General features: G+C 58.6%; 1 protein-coding gene across 1 annotated transcript; it reads right to left on the reverse strand.

Moving 5' to 3' along the window:
* Positions 1–7,930: 7,930 nt before the first annotated feature.
* Positions 7,931–16,349, reverse strand: CKAP4 (cytoskeleton associated protein 4). The gene is made up of 2 exons (XM_055118161.1): positions 15,909–16,349; positions 7,931–10,378 (listed from the first exon to the last, which is right to left on the reverse strand). The coding sequence occupies exons 1-2, from the start codon at positions 16,299–16,301 to the stop codon at positions 9,065–9,067; spliced, it is 1,707 nt and encodes a 568-aa protein (XP_054974136.1). The 5' UTR covers positions 16,302–16,349; the 3' UTR covers positions 7,931–9,064.
* Between the last annotated feature and the right edge of the window lie 670 nt (positions 16,350–17,019).

Genomic DNA, 17,019 nt, shown 5'->3' on the forward strand with positions numbered 1-17,019 from the left:
ATTTTTAATTAGAGAATCACCATGAGGGCACATTTACAGATTTATACACTTTTGTGCTTATGCTTCCCTCATACAAAGTTCGGGAACCCATCCCTTCACCAGTGCCCATTCTCCACCACCCGTAAACCCAGCGTCCCTCCCACCCTCCCCAATCCCATCTCCCCCCCACCCCACCCTGCCACTGTGGCAAGGCATTCCCTTCTGTTCTCTCTCTCTAATTAGCTGTTGTGGTTTGCAATAAAGGTGTTGAGTGGTCGCTGTGCTCAGTCTCTAGCCCTCATTCAGCCCGCAACTCCCTTCCCCCACATGGCCTTCGACTACAATGTAGTTGGTGATCGCTTCTCTGAGTTGCCCTTTCCCCGGAACGTGAGGCCAGCCTCGAAGCCATGGAGTCAACCTCCTGGTACTTATTTCTACAGTTCTTGGGTGTTAGTCTCCCACTCTGTTATTCTATATACCATAGATGAGTGCAGTCTTTCTATGTCTGTCTCTCTCTTTCTGACTCATTTCACTCAGCATGAAACTTTTCATGCCCATCCACTTAACTACAAAATTCTTGACCTCCTTTTTTCTAACAGCTGCATAGTATTCCATTGTATAGATGTACCAAAGTTTCCTCAACCAGTCATCCGTTCTGGGGCATTCGGGTTTTTTCCAGATTCTGGCTATTGTAAACAGTGCACGCATAGGTCTTTTAAACAGTTGAGATTCTTGTTATACTTTCCCAGGTGCCACTGTTCCTGCGCTCCCCGATTCAGGCGCTAGATGGCGCTGAGCCCTCACGCCCGCGGGCTTCCCTGCGCTCCTGCGGCCGCCAGAGTTCTCACTCCAGCCCACCTCCAGCGCCCCAGGAGGTTCCCAGGACCCTGCCCAGATTTATTTCTGCAGCCCTGCAGTCCCGCGCATTGATTTGGGCCTGGTGCATCCGGGCACCTTCTGAAAACGCAAAGAATTCAGAGGAAGTCATACCAAGGCGCCCGTGCAGGCTGGCGACAGAACCTTAACCCGTCCCAATGCGTGAGTGAGCAAATACTCACTTTAAGCACGCAACGTGTGCCGAGGTGCACGCTTTTTCTCCAAGGAAAGCAAAGCGGAGTCCCCCCTGCTCCCGATGAAGGAAGGGTCGCGCTGTCCTTTGCTCGGCGAGACCCACGAGCCCGGAAGCATCCTCGCAACCAACCGCCAGCCCTCAAGGGTGCCCTTCGCAACAGAACCGGGCACCGAGCACTCAGGCGCAGAGGCGGTGGTTTCCTCCGGTTGATTGCCCAAGAGGTCTTGCAGCCCAGTGTCCTGGCCCGGAGAGCCCAGCTTGGCCTAGGGGCCCTTCCCCTTCTCACCCTCCCGCAGCCCGCCGCCCGCAGCGACTCCCCTGTCCTGTCCCCGGCTTGCTTCTGGCTGCCGGCTGGATGTGGGCTGGATTTCGGCCTGAGATAGAGCCAGAAACAAGAATTCACACCGAGGGCTGGAGCGATAGCACAGCGGGTAGGGCGTTTGCCTTGCACGTGGCCGACCCGGGTTCGATTCCCAGCATCCCACATGGTCCTCTGAGCACCGCCAGGGGTAATTCCTGAGTGCAGAGCCAGGAGCAACCCCACAGGTGTGACCCAAAAAGCAAAATAATAATAATAATAATAATTCACACTGAGCCCCGTCTCCTGAGCTGTCTGTGAACTCGGGCTGCCTCTCTCTGGGGCCGGGATCTGCATGAGCAAAGGGAGGTCCCCGGACAGACACGCGCCCTGGCCTGTCACGTGACCCGTTATCACGCTGATGGAAAGTGACTTGTCCCAGTTAAATGATGGCACTGATAAGCTCTGGATAGCTACTTTGGTTTTTCTCACAAGTTCTCTTTTTCAAACAACAAAATTGTTTAAAGGGCGTTCCCCCCACCTCCTTTTCTCCCTATTCTTTTCTTAAAAATGCAATTGCAGGTATTCCCAACCTACAAAGATAACCTGGAAAAGAGATGTCTCGATATGTAATGAGAAAATGTTCAGCAAAATGTTCATTATAGCATCTAAGTAGTAGATATGGGTGTGCCCTGGTTAGTTCTTTTCTCTTTTCTACTTCAATTTTCAAAATAAAATGTCCAGAAGAGGGGTTAGAGCGACAGTAGAGTGACTAGGGCGCTTGCCTTGCATGCAGTCAACCTGGGTTCAATCCTCGGCTTCCCATATAGTCCCCTGAGTGATCGCCCCATTAGGAGTGATTCCTGAGTGCAGAGCCCAGGAGTCAGCCCTGAGCACCATCAGGTGTGGCCCCAAAACAAAAAAGTAAATGTGCTGGAGAGAGGACAGGGGCTAAAGCACTTGCCTTGCATGTGGCCAACCCCAGCTCAATGCCTGACACCACAAATGGTCCTCCAAACACTGCCAGTAATGATCCCTGAGCACAGAGCCAGGAGTAATCCCTGAGCACTGTGGATGGGAGAAGAGGAAGAGGATGGAGGAGGAAAAAGGAAGAAAGAGGAGGGGGAGGGGAGAGGGGAGGAGGAGAAGGAGGAGGAGGAGGAGGAGGAGGAGGAGGAGGAGGAGGAGGAGAAGAAGAAGAAGAAGAAGAAGAAGAAGAAGAAGAAGAAGAAGAAGAAGAAGAAGAAGAAGAAGAAGAAGAAGAAGAAGAAGAAGAAGAAGAAGAAGAAGGAGAAGGAGAAGAAGAAGAAGAGATGATGATGATGATAATGATAAACAACTTGAACTTAGAACTTAAATATTCAGTTCACTGATCTTTTCTTGATTTTTTTTATTGAATCACCATGAGACCAGTTACAAAGCTTTCCAGTCTAAGTCTCAGTCATACAATGATCAAACAGCCATCCCCTCACCAGTGCACACCCTCCACCACCAAGAACCCCAGTATACTCCCTATCCCACCCCTCCCCCTGCCAATGTGGCAGATGATTTCCACCATACTCTCTCTCCACTTTGATCACATTCAATATTTTGACAAAAGATCCACCATTATTATTTGGAATTTTCCCCAACATTCAGACCTCCCGAAAAGGCATCATTAGATAATTTGTTTTCTATGGCTAATATGAAGAGCATGTTGGATTTCTGATATTCTAGTAATAAGTCTGGAGGGATTTCTGCCCAAACCCGCTGAGTTCCGAGATTGTTTTGTGTGCCTCTGGGATCATGGCCCTTCAGGAGCCAGGAGCCATTTGTGGGCGGCAACCTGGCCTCGTTGGGGCGGGGAGAGGGGCTGCTTCCACCTCCCATTCCGTGAAGCCCTGCATGTCTCGTCACTGCAGTCTCACACCTGGCTGTCCAATAGGCTCTGAAAAGGTGGCGGCCACCACGCCGCTGGGGAGTAAAGGCGGAAAGGACAAACACCTTTCCCCACCCCAGGTGGCACGGCGCTGTAGTTTGATGTTCAGTCCAGATGCATTTCTGCCAAAAGCCGCTGGGTTCCGAAATTGGTTTGTGTGCCTCTGGGATCCTGGCCGTTCAGGAGCCAGGAGCCGCTCATGGACAGCAACCCGGGGCCTCATCGGGCAGGGAGAGGGGCCGGTTCCACCCCCATCAGATATTTCTTGATATTTTTACTATAATGAAGAGTATTCTTTTGCATGGTTTGTTTCATTCATGCTGTGTATTTTTTTTTTTTGCAGTTTTTTCACTTTTATCTGCTCAGTCTTTCAGTTGAGATATATCCCCACTAATACGGATAATTCTGATTCATTTCTTCATATTATTGGATTGAGGTCCACTGTATGAATAGCAATACAGTTATTAATTGGGTTGTCAGACTTTTAAAAGCTTTTTTTATAAATAACGTAGGAGTACTGCTATTTATTCAGCCATTGATTAAACTGATTGAATTGGGCATAAACTCCACATTACTTTTCTCTTTTTTTAATTCAGAATTTTAATTAAATTTAGAGCTGGAGAGATAGCACAGAGGGTAGGACGTTTGCCTTGCATGCAGCCAACCCGAGTTCGATTCCTCCGTCCCTCTTGGAGAGCCTGGCAAGCTACCGAGAGTATCTCGCCCGCACGGCAGAGCCTGGCAAGCTCCCCGTGGAGTATCTGATATGCCAAAAACAGTAACAACAAGTCTCACAATGGAGACGTTACTGGTGCCCGCTCAAGCAAATCGATGAACAACGGGAGGACAGTGCTGACAGGACAGTGCTGGCTTCATGTTATATTACATATTGGGACAGAAGCCCCGGCTGCTGGGGAGATGGCTGCAAGGACGAGGGTGTGCGCTCTGCGTGCAGGAGCCTGAGTGAGACCCTGGCACCACAAAGCTCCCAAGCACCACCTGATGGACAAACGTAATTCATGATGATGGAGTCTGAGTTCTTACTGAGCGAAGGGTGGAGGAGGCTCAGGGGCGACCCCCAGTGCTGCCTGGGGGACCACGCGGTACCACGGCTTGACCCTGGGTCTCTCACATGCAATGTGTGCACTTAGTCCTTCGAGTTGTCTCAGACCCTGTGTATTTGATGTGATCTCATGCTTAGTGTGTGGGGACCCTGGGTACTTCAGGCTTAGTATGTGGGGACCCAGGGTACTTCAGGCTTAGTGTGTGGGGACCCAGAGTACTTCAGGCTTAGTGTGTGGGGACCTGGGTGCTTCAGGCTTAGTGTGGGGGGACCCAGGGTACTTCAGGCTTAGTGTGGGGGGACCCTGGGTGCCTCAGGCTTAGTGTGGGGGGACCCTGGGTGCCTCAGGCTTAGTGTGGGGGGACCCTGGGTGCTTCAGGCTTATTGTGGGGGGACCCTGGGTGCTTCAGGCTTATTGTGGGGGGACCCAGGGTACTTCAGGCTTAGTGTGGGGGGACCCAGGGTACTTCAGGCTTAGTGTGTGGGGACCCAGGGTACTTCAGGCTTAGTGTGTGGGGACCCTGGGTACTTCAGGCTTAGTGTGGGGGGACCCAGGGTACTTCAGGCTTATTGTGGGGGGACCCTGGGTGCTTCTGGTTTATTGTGTGGGGACCCTGGGTACTTCAGGCTTAGTGTGTGGGGACCCTGGGTGCTTCAGGCTTACTGTGGGGGACCCTGGGTGCTTCAGGCTTATTGTGGGGGGACCCTGCATAGTTCAGGCTTAGTGTGGGGGGACCCTGGCTACTTCAGAGGCAGGTGTCCTAGAGCAGATTGTATTTTCTATTAAAAACATTTTTTAATTTAATCATCCCTGGCACCCTTGGGTGCCCCAGTGAGAGGCCTGGAGGTTGGTGAGGCTCCAGCAGCTCAGGGCGGGGAGAGGGGTGTGGGGGGCAGGAGAAAGGGGCCCACAGCAGGTTCTGCATCGCCCCGGACCAAGCTAATCACTAGGAGGAACTGGCCGAGTCGGGCTGGAGCTAGGGAGGCAGCTTGGAGGTTCCCCGTGGGCACAGGTCAGCTGCTCTCTGCTATCTGGCCGGGCTGCTGAAGTGGGGACCTGGTGGGGTGCTGGGGTGGAACGGGGTGCAGGTGATGTGCCTCTGGGAGGAACAGCCGCCCCAGGGACCCTTCAGTGCCTGTCCTGCAGCCTGAAAAACACATAGGTGGGATCTCAGACACCGCCCTACTGGGAAACCATGAGCATGCGCCCACCCAAATCAGCCCTGGCCTGGAAGTTGGACCCGGTCCCCGGGGCCCTGCTCCGCTGGTCACCCCAGCCTTGCTGGACCTAGGAGGTCTAGTGAGCCCTCACAAGGCCACGGAAGGACCCAGAGCTATCACTACTGGTATACAGGCAAACAGAATGTCTTTACAGATGCACACTCACACATACATACATGCACACAAACACAGGTACATACATGCACACACATACATGTACGCACTCATGGACATACACGCACTCACATACACACACTCATACATATATGCACAAACACACATACAAATACACGCACTCACATACACTCATACATACATGCACACAAATACACGCTCACAATACATACATGCATAGTACGTGCATTCACACATGCATGCACATGTACACACATGCACATATGTGCACGTGCATGCACACATGTACATATATGCACTCACACACTCACATGCACACACATACATACATGCACACACGTGTCAGCTCCGTCTTGCATCCTGTAGCAGTCTTTTAGCCTCTAGTGCAGTCGGCCTCACATTAGCAAATCCTATATTTGATGACTTTTTGGTTCTTTCTCCCCTCACTGGTGTTTTCTCCTCTAATACATATGGGAAATGACTGACACATCTCACAGGCGGAGCAGAAAAACGCAGGACAGGGCTCAGGAGGAAAGGCAGAGTATCCCCAAAGCAAGCCCCTGAGCTGAGCAGCAGCCAGAATTGATCTGATCTCCCCACACACACACTCACCCTCACCCCCCAACACACACACACACACACACACACACACACACACACACACACACACCATGCCTGGGATTCTGTGCTGCTCAGCACCCTCCCCCGGAGAAGCCAAAACTAGCTACTAATAACAGAGCCACTTCCACGTTAAAAATACCAGTGCTCCATGTATGTTCATCGCAGCACTGTTTACAATAGCCAGAATCTGGAAAAAACCCGAATGCCCCAGAACGGATGACTGGTTGAGGAAACTTTGGTACATCTATACAATGGAATACTATGCAGCTGTTAGAAAAAAGGAGGTCAAGAATTTTGTAGTCAAGTGGATGGGCATGAAAAGTTTCATGCTGAGTGAAATGAGTCAGAAAGAGAGAGACAGACATAGAAAGATTGCACTCATCTATGGTATATAGAATAACAGAGTGGGAGACTAACACCCAAGAACTGTAGAAATAAGTACCAGGAGGTTGACTCCATGGCTTCGAGGCTGGCCTCACGTTCCGGGGAAAGGGCAACTCAGAGAAGCGATCACCAACTACATTGTAGTCGAAGGCCATGTGGGGGAAGGGAGTTGCGGGCTGAATGAGGGCTAGAGACTGAGCACAGCGGCCACTCAACACCTTTATTGCAAACCACAACTGCTAATTAGAGAGAGAAAACAGAAGGGAATGCCTTGCCACAGTGGCAGGGTGGGGTGGGGGGGAGATGGGATTGGGGAGGGTGGGAGGGACACTGGGTTTACGGGTGGTGGAGAATGGGCACTGGTGAAGGGATGGGTTCCAAACTTTGTATGAGGGAAGTATAAGCACAAAAGTGTATAAATCTGTAACTGTACCCTCACGGTGATTCTCTAATTAAAAATAAATAAATTTAAAAAAAAAAAATACCAGTGCTCTCTGCTCCTGCGAAGTGCTCCTTCTGACCGGGAGGGGGGACCTGCTGAGCTTGAAGCCCTGGGGTGCCGCTCAGAGACCCAGAGGGACTGAGGGAGGAAGTTCACAGAGGAAGGGCCCTCAGGCAAAAAAAAAAAAAAAACACCAGAAGCTTCTTCCCAGCAGCCTGAAGAGGCAAGTGTGTAGGGCGGCCACAAGAGCACAGTGGCCAGCCGGCCTCGGCACGACAGGCGAAGCCAGGGGAGAGCAGCCGGAATCTCAGCCCTGCCACTCCCCCCTTGCAGAATGCTCCCCACCCGCTGGCCCTGGCCCTGCGCAGTCCAGAGCTGAGCCTCAAGCTCTGCAGTAAGCACCACGGGGCTAGGCGGGAGGCAGAGGCGCCCAGGGGAGGAAAGGCGTCCTGTCCGGGCCGAGCTGGACACTCCTGAAGGCTCAGGGCAGCAGCCGCTGCAGTGCCGGACCCAGCCCTCCTGGACCCGCGGACCGGAGCCGCCCGGCCCTCTTGGGAGATCTGAGCAGACTTAAGAGTCCAGACCCGGCCCTCGACCACGCCGAGTCCAGCAATAAGAAACAAACCCCGTCCAAGGCAGCAGAGGCGGCCCAGGAGCCAGAGTGGGGCCATCTCGGTTTCAGGGGACAGTGACAAGGCAAAACACACCTGGCGGGTCTAATCCCGAAGAACCCCAAGTAATAAAAGCAGGGAACGGCTGAGGTCCCGAGGTCTCGGAAAGCAACCACGCTGGAGAGGTCGTAACAAAGCTCAAGTGTTTATTAAGAGTTAAAAATACTGTAAATAAGCCATACCGTTCGTTTCACAGTCAACTAAAACTTTTTTTTCTTTTCATTTTGCTTTTTTTTTTTCCTTTTTAATCTTCTTTTTCAAAGATCAAGACAGACATTTTAAAAAAACAAGAAGAAGAATCCCAGGACAGTTCAGAGGGCAGAAAAAAAAAAAAAAAAACCAGCAAACAACTATTGGAAACGGCCATGTTCCTGACAGGTGGGGTCTGCTCTGTCCCGGACCTCAGACATCCAGGGAGGTGAGAGGGGCACGACCCCCAGAGCAGCCCCCACTGCTGAGAAGCTCTGGACGTGGACTTCCTGTAGGGGCTCAGGGGGGCTCTGCTCCTGGGTGTCCCCTGGGATGACGCAGGCCTCAGCCACCTGAGGTGGGGTCCCCTCCTACCTGGGGACCCTCCGGATTTCTGCAGCCACAGTCATGAGAGGGGCTGATTGGGGATTAGAAAACTCAGCACCTGGTGGTGAGGGTGGCCCCAAGCGGCCACGTCCAGAGTCAGGCGGGCTCCCTGGCCGTCCCAATGCCCGGGGGCTTAAACCAGTGTACATGTGGAAGACAGCAAGGTCCGTGGCACCTGAGGGCCGGGAGTGTTTTAAAAATGAATGGCACAAAAGTAAAACCACCGTTCCTTACTCAGACCCCCCACCCACCCCCTCGGACTCTGCTGGGTTTCCTGAGGTGGGCTGGCGGCTGGGACTGACGTGGACGCTGCTGCTGACCCCCTGCACCCATGCCCCCAGCCACGGAGACGCCCCTTTGAGGAGCACCCCCCATGACTCACGGTGGGGGAGCTGAGCCTTCAGGAAACCCACCCAAAGCAGAAGCAGCAAACTGGAGAGACCAGAGGGGTGGGGTCGGAACAATGGAAGAGTGGACAGGGCAGCGCGCGGAGAGTCCACGCGGCTGCCGGGAGGGCTGGCCTGTCCTCTGGGGGGCTGGGGGGGGAGGGGCTGAACCTGAGGGCCGGGTTGGGGGGGGCAACACGGGAGAGAACAACTCTTGCCCCTCTCTCTCTCTCTCTCTCTCTCTCTCCTTTGGTCGTGGCAACCGGAGCTGACCCCCGCGCCCGCGCCCCACGCCCGGTCACACTTTCTCGTGGATCTTCTCCACCTTCAGGAAGAGCCTGTCCAGGTCGCTGCGCAGGTCCTCCAGCAGGCCCTTGGCCGCCTCCAGGTTGTTCTCGTTGGTCTCGATCTTCACCGAGTAGGCCACCAGGCTGTCCACGGCAGTCCTGAGCATCTTCAAGTCCGCCTCCACCTGGCCCACGGAGGCCTTGAGGCTGTCCAGGGAGGCCAGGCGGCCCAGCAGGTCGGGGGGCGGCGCGGGGTCCCGGGCGAGCAGCGCGCGCACCTGCTCCTGCACCTGCTGCAGCGCGCCCGCCGTGCCGGGCAGCTCGCCCACGCTGCGCTTCAGCGCCTCCACGTCCCCGGCCAGGGCCAGCTGGGCCTCCCCGAGGCTGCGCACGGTGCCGGCCAGGCCGCCCGCCTCCGCCTCCGCCCCCGCCTCCGGGGAGGCGCCCAGGCTCTGCAGGTGCTCCTGCAGGTCGGCCAGGCGCCGCTCCTGCTCCTCGCTTCGGGACGCCAGCGCCTCCAGGCCGCGGGCCTGCCGGGCGGACACCTCCTCGGCCGCGGCCACCCCGCTCTCCACGCTCTGCAGCCGCGCGTCCAAGGCCTGGCTCTCTCTCTGCAGGGCTTCCCAGGCTCCGGGCCCGGGGGCGTCCCCGGCGGCGGCGGGGGTTGGCCGCTGCCGCAGCTCCTCCTCCAGTCTCCCCAGCTGGGCGGGGAGGGGGGCGGCGACCTGCTCAGCCTGGGCCACCCTGTCCTCCAGGGCCCGCAGGGCCTGGCGCTGCGCCTCGGCTGCCTCCCGGACCTTCTGCTGCTCCTGCTTGAGGCTCACCAGCTCCTTGACCTCGGTGTAGACGTCCGACTCCAGCGCGCCCAGGGCGCCCCGCAGGGCCTCCAGCTCGCCGGCCCGGGGCTGGGCGGCCGCCTGCAGCTCCCGCACGGCTTCCCGCAGCGCCTGCAGCTCCCCGGGGGCCCCCTCCAGGGCCCCCAGCCCCGCCACCTTGGCCTTGACCTCGCTGATCTCCTGCTGGCTGCGCGTCTGCACGTCGGTGAAGAGGGCGATGTTGTCGTTGATGGACTTGGTGAGCTCCGTCAGCCGCTCCTCCACCGTGTTCTCCAGCGACGTGAAGTCCCGCTCGCGCGCGTCCCGCACCACGTGGATGCCGTCCGACAGGTCCTTGAGGATCTCGTTCTGCAGCTTCTGCAGCACCTCGCTGATGCGGTTCAGCTCGCCCTCCCCTTGCTTCACCGCCTTCTCCGTGGCTTCCTGCCGGTGCTGCGCGCTCCGCAGGACAGACTCGAAGGCGCCGAAGGTGGTCTGCAGGGAATGCACCTGGAAGCAGAGGCCGGGGGTCAGGCGGGGAAGAGCCAGGGCCCCCCCAACAGGGGAGAGCCCCATCTTCCCCCTGGAGAACCCTCTGCACACAGCTCAAGTCTCCTGAGAGTGAGAGTGTGTGTGTGTGTGTGTGTGTGTGTGTGTGTGTGTGTGTGTGTGTGTGTGTGTGTGTGTGTGTGTGTGTGTGTGTGTGTGTGTTGGAGAGGAAGCGGGAGTCACAAAATATGTGGCCACAGTAAAAGGTTCCTGAACACGCAATGGCCAAAACTTTGAAAGTCAAACCAAGGAGTGAATCGGAGGCGTTTCTGACGGTACTGGTCTGTGTTGTGTTTTGGGGGTCAAGACTAAGAAGCCGGGGCTGGAGCAATAGCACAGCGGGCAGGGCGGTTTGCCTTGCACGTAGGCGACCCGGGTTCTATTCCCAGCATCCCATCTGAGCACCGCCAGGAGTAACTCCTGAGTACATGAGCCAGGAGTAGCCCCTGTGCATTGCCGGGTGTGACCCAAAAAGAAAAATAAAAAAGATGGGGGCTGGAGTGATAGCACAGCGGGTAGGGTGTTTGCCTTGCACGCGGTCGACCCGGGTTCGAGTCCCAGCATCCATATGGTCTCCGGAGCACCACCAGGAATGATTCCCTGAGTGCAAAACCAGGAGTAACCCCTGAGCATCACCGGGTGTGACCCAAAAAGCAAAAAAAAAAGATGAAGAAGCCTTTACTTAGGGGGGGCCAACCCAGGGGAGCCTCTAAAGGGTCTAAGATGGTCTGTGACTCAGGCCTTTCTATTCATTCACCCACCCGAGGGCAGGTGGGGGGGCGCGTCGCAGGCCCTCGAGCTAACACCAGAGCCCCTTGTTTTCTGAGGTGATCGTGGGCGGCAGGTCGAGGGGCCTGGACCCTTCAACCCTGTTCAAACCAGGAAGATGCCGGTGGGAAAGCCTCAAGCCCACATAGACAGAACCCGAGAGGGCAAGAGGAGACGCTGACGCCCCCTGAGAGGGAAGGAAGGACAGGCTGAGCTCGGGTACCCTCCCCCCCCGCCCCGGGACTCGCCTCTGAGCTGGGACTTCAGCTGCTACAACTGCATCTAATAGGAACAAAGCAGAGGCAGCCGGGGACCCCCATAAGGGGGTGCAGGCCTCCGTGGGGCACTTCCGGCTGCCTGTGGTCACATGGCGCTGGGCAAGTCACTGTCTGCACCACAGAACGAGAGTGCCAGGGTGGCGACGCCCTGGCACACGTCCATCCTCATTACACCCCACCCCAAACAGAGCTGACCCGGGCTCTCCTCCACAAAGCTGGCTGCACGGGCAGGGGCCAGCGGCCCTACCAACGGACCGGACTCTGTGCAATGGAAAAAGAGAAAAGCCAGAATCTGATGGACGTCCCTGCCCCTCTCGCCCGTCCACAGACCAGCGTGCCAGCAGGATGCATCCGCCAAACGCACTGAGGAGAAGCCTCCCCAGACCACCCTTGGCAATGAGGAGAAGCCTCCCCAGACCACCCTCGGCAATGAGGAGAAGCCTCCCCAGACCACCCTCGGCAACGACAACAGGGCCTACTGCAGTCGGGGCCCTGCAGGTTTATCTGGTGCGTGCAGCCCTGGGGCTCGGGAGGGTCTTGATTCAAACACACCCGACGCTAGAGAGACATTTCTGGTGGTCAGGAGAACCTGCTTCAGGGTAATCAAGGACTACTGTCCCCTCTCAGGCAGGATGCTCTGTGCGAGGACACGGGGAGAGGAAAGGAGAGGGACTGCTTTTTGTTCTGCAAGTGGCAGTGCTTGGGCATGACCTGGGCCGCGCTGGGAGTTCCTACTGGGTCTGGAGTTTGGAACTTGGGTGTCCCCCCCCCCGGCAAAGCACGCAGCCGTCTGTGAGTGGTCTCGGCCCGGGGACTCTACCTGCTAGAGACAAACCCTGACACTCTCTGGGTGAACTGAAGGAGGCTGCCAGGCAGCGATGCTCTGCCAGAGATGCAGGAGTCCCTTAGCAACCCGGAACACAGCCAACCTGCGGGAAAGCCGTGCAGCCTGGGCATGCAGAATCCGTGCGGGGAGAGAGAGGGGCGGCACCTCCGTGCTGTGTCGTGGCTGTCCAGAAGCCCGGGGCCACCACCAGGAAGGAGAGAAGTTGTGGCCAAGGGGAGTAAGCGGGAGGGAGGCCCGGGGCCCCGTCAGAGAGAGGCATACATACAAACTGCATGTATGCAAACTGGCCAACGAGGAAATACATACATATATACATACATACATACATACAAAATGCATATATGCAAAGCTGGCCAACAAGGAAATACATACATAAATACATACATACATACATACATACAAACTGCATGTATGCAAAGCTGGCCAACGAGGAAACAAGGCTAGCAAGAGGTGACAGATGTGACCGAGCTGCCGTGGCTCATCAGTCTCATCTCACCTCTGCCTTTACCCCGGAATGCGCCCACGGGGACAGCCCCGAGAGGGCGGGAAACAGACTCATTTAACTTCCAAACCAGGCCCGGGAGCCAGAGCGACAGGACAGCAGGGAAGGCGCTTGCCTCGCACAGGTGAACCCGAGTTCAATCCCCGGCCCCGCCAGGAGTGATCCTCGAGCACAGAGCCAGGAGGAAGCCCTGAGTCACCGCTGGGTGTGACCCAAAAAGGGAAAAAAAAGTAAGAAATTGAAAAGTAGGGCCTGGGGGCTGGAGCAATAGCATAGCGGGTAGGGCGTTTGCCTTGCACTCGGCGGACCCAGGTTCGAATCCGGACCCAGGTTCGAATCCGGACCCAGGTTCGAATCCCAGCATCCCATATGGTCCCCCAAGCACCGCCAGGGGTAATTCCTGAATGCATGAGCCAGGAGTGACCCCTTTGCATTTCCAGGCGTGACCCAAAAAGCCAAAAAAAGAAAAAGAAAAAGAAAAGCAGGGCCTGACCACATCCCAGCCTCGTGCTCGCGGTTAAGGCTTCTGGCTTCTGGGTCTTGGTTCTCTCAGCCCCAGGATGGGTCCAGCACAGCTGACGGGATGAAAACACGAGACTCAGGTGAATTCAGGCACGAGAGCATGAACTGTGCCCAACACACAGCGCCCGAGGCAGGGTCTGCAGCCTCAATGGACCCCTGTGTTAACTGAGCAGCTACTACACACGTGGCAGGGCACAGGACCAAAACAGCAGAGGGCTCTCGGAATTCACCGGGCACTGGAGCAGGCAGCTGCGCCCCCTCTCTCTCCTGTTGCTCATCTGCCAGAAGGGATGCTAACAGTGCTCACAGTGCGAAATGTGGGATGAGTGAAACACTCAGTGAGTCTGGGGGCACTGAGAGATGAGCACCTGATACTCATCTGTACACAAGGGCCAGAATGGGTGCCGATCCCACTGCTGATCTGCCACAAAGCCCACGACTGCCTCAGCGGCCAGGAGGGTTCCTTAAAATCAGGATGATTGGGGGCTGGAGGAACTGTCCGGCGGGTAGGACGCTTGCCCTGCACATGGCTGACCAGGGGTTGATCCCCGGCATCCCACACGGTGCCCTGAGCAACACCCGGAGTAATTAACGCCTTAGCAGAGAGCCAGGAGTTACCCCTGAGCATCGCCAGGCGTGGCCCCCAAAACAAACAAAAGATAACCTTGCTGATGCCAGGTATTGCCAACACAACTACGCGATGGGCTCAACCTTAGCACAGAGGGTTCGAGCCACAGCACCACCAAAAGAGATGGAGGGGACCCTCCCGCTGCCCTGCACAAGGACGGGAGAGCTGAACCTGCGACGGGGAAGCAGAGGAGAGAGGCTGAGTTCAATCTCAGCTCAACTCTCCTGGGACACCCTCCTCCCTCCCCGTGACGCCCGCACGGGCAGGGCCACTGCCGTCTCCCCTGGTTCAGGATAACCCGGCGATGCTCAGCGCCTTCTCTCTGGGACCACCTGCTCCCCGCACCCCCGGGTTCTGGGCCCCTGGAGGACTCCCCAGCCCACTTCTGCACGGCCCCCTGCAGTTTCCCCTGGATGGAGACCTCCTGACGCGGCCGTCTGCGCCCTGAGCTCCAGTGCTCATCCCTGGGAGAGCCCCACGTGAAGCCAGCGCACCTATCAGACTTCCGCAAATAGTGTGACTGACCCGGCAAGTGGGTGGGTGCACGAGGCTGGCGATGATCCCCCAGCAGTCTGTCTTCCTCAGAAGATGCGGCAGGCGCCAGGCTGCCTACTTAATTCCCTGAGGGCGGCCCCCTCCCTCCGCCTGCAGCAGCGTGGGGGGCTGACTCATCCCAGAGAACTGGCTCTGCTAGTCTTGAGAGAGGCAGGTTGGCCCATCCCAAACCCCCCGAACCCACCCACCCCCCCCCCCCCCCCCCCGCCACGCACAGCCCCCTGACAAAAGTTTGAGAACTTGGTGGGACAGCCAGCACGGGAGGGGTTGGGGGTGGGGGGAGGGCAGCCTTTCCTGGCTTCCAAGCAGTGGCGGGATTTTTTTTTTTGTTTCCACCCAGCAACCAATCCAACTTCCTCGGAGTGATGACTTTTAAGTGGAGGGCAGAAGAGGAAGATGAGATGGAGAGGCGTGGATCTGGGCTGAAAGGGGTGCCCATCTGCAAGGGTGCAAGGGACCTCCCTCCCCCCATGGGACCTTGATCCAGGGCACTCAGCCACCCACCAGCTGAGGCCTCATCACCTTCGCTTGACCCTGCCCGGCCTCAATCTTGCAATCTGGAAAATGGGAGTCTTAAAAGCAGCCAGGCCTACCTACCTCCCTCCTCCGGGAAGGGTGTGGGGATGAGGCAACAGCTGACTAAGACCTCCGCAGACACCACATAAATGGGCCCGTGCTATTATCAAGCACCAGGAGACAGGGTGGGAGAGGAAGGGGGGCTCCACCATTTCCCTCCAGACTTGCCCTTCAAGCTTAAGCGGGCTATTTCAAAGCCCCTGGAACCAAGAAAGAGGGGTGGGGGGGGGGCGTGCAGAACAGAGGGGGTGTGTAACAGAGTGCCCCGGGGGCCTTTGAATCTGAACTTGACACGTGAGCAGGCTTCCTCTCCTTCCCTGCCTGCTCCCTGCTCCTGGTTACCAGTCTGGCTCAGCTGGTGTGCCCCGGGCGGGCAGGGCCGAGGTGAGGCCTGGCCCCACGCGCCCAGGGGTGCCCGGCTGCCGTGCCAAGCTCCTCTGCAGACAGCTGTGCCCATTCAGCGCTTTCTGAGCCAAGAAGGATGAGCTTCCCCCGGGGCGGGCGGGTGACTGGTCACCTCGCGTGTCCCGCACTGGGCGCACCCGCACCCCCGGCCCGCCTTCCCCCCACTCCGGGCCGCGGTCACTGACAAAGAGGGTCTGGGGTCCGCCGGGGGGGGGGGGGGGTCGGAGGTAGAGGTGCCGGGGAGGGGAGTGGTCCAGCCGGGAGGGGTTGGGATGGGTTCCAGAGGCTGGGGGTGGGGGCGCGGAGGGGGAGGGCGTCTGGATGGTGAGTGCGTCCGGGGAAGCGGACCCGGGGGGTGGGGGTGGGGGTGGGGATGGGGGGAGGGCTGGGGGAGGGGGCGAGAGACCCACCTTCTGCTCGACGCCCTGCAAGCCCCGGCCCAGCTCCTCCCGCTGCCGGGCCAGGTCCTGGTGGCTGCGCCGGACCTGCTGCACCTCGTCCAGGACGTGGTGCACGCCCCAGCCCGCGGCGGCGGCGGCGGCGGCGAGCGCCAGGTAGAAGAGCAGGCCGAGCGCGCGGCCCAGGGGGCGCGGGCAGCAGGCCGGGGCGCCGGCGGCGGGGGCGGCCCTGGCGCGGTGGCCGGCCCGGCCGTGCGGCGGCGGCGGCGGCGGCGGCGGCGGCTGCGGCGCGGGCGGCGGCTTCTTGGCCACGTCATCCGCGCCGCCCGTCGGGTGGGCGCCCCTGTCCGCGGGGCTCGCGGCGCCGTGGCCGCCCTTGGAGCCCCTTTGTTTGGCCAAGGGCATGGCGGGCGGCGGGCGCGGGGCGCGCGGGGCGCTGGCGGCGTCGGAGCGGCCGGGAGCGGGCCGGCGGCGCGGGAGGAAGGAGGAGGAGGAGGAGGAGGAGGAGGAGGAGGAGGAGGAGGAGGAGGGGAGGAGGGAGGGACGAGGGGGAGGAGGGCGCCGACCCCGCCTCCCGGGGAGGGCGGCCGGAGCCCGGGCCGGGCGGACCTGCCACGCACGCGGGGGTCGCCCCTCCCCCTCCGCCGCAGCCTCGGCCGGGGGGTGTGGGAGCGGGCTCGAGGGGTCTCCGGAAGCCGGGGGCCGCCGGGTGGGGGGGCGGGGGCAGTACTTGGGGGTCTCCGGAAGCAGGGGGTGGCCTACGGGAGATGGTCGGGGGTCTCCGGGACCTAGGGGTGGCCTATGGGAGTGGTCGGGGGTCTCCGGAGGCCGGGGACTGCCAGGGGTGGGTGTGGTCTGGGGTTTCCTGAAGCCGGGAACGGCCTAGGGGGAGTGATCGGGGGTCTCCGGAGGCCGGGGACGGCCTGAGGGGTCTCCTGGTGCGGGGAGCGGCCTAGGGGTGGTCGGGGGTCGCTGGAGGCCGGAGACCGCTGGGGGGGGGGGTGTCTGGGGTCTCCTGAAGCCGGGAAACGGCCTAGGGGGTGATCGGGGGTCTCCGGAGGCCGGGGGCGGCCCGGAGGGAGGGTCTGGGGTCTCCTGAAGCCGGGGAACGGCCGAGGGGGTG

Source organism: Sorex araneus, chromosome 10, assembly GCF_027595985.1.
Source record: "Sorex araneus isolate mSorAra2 chromosome 10, mSorAra2.pri, whole genome shotgun sequence".
Taxonomy (NCBI): domain Eukaryota; kingdom Metazoa; phylum Chordata; class Mammalia; order Eulipotyphla; family Soricidae; genus Sorex; species Sorex araneus.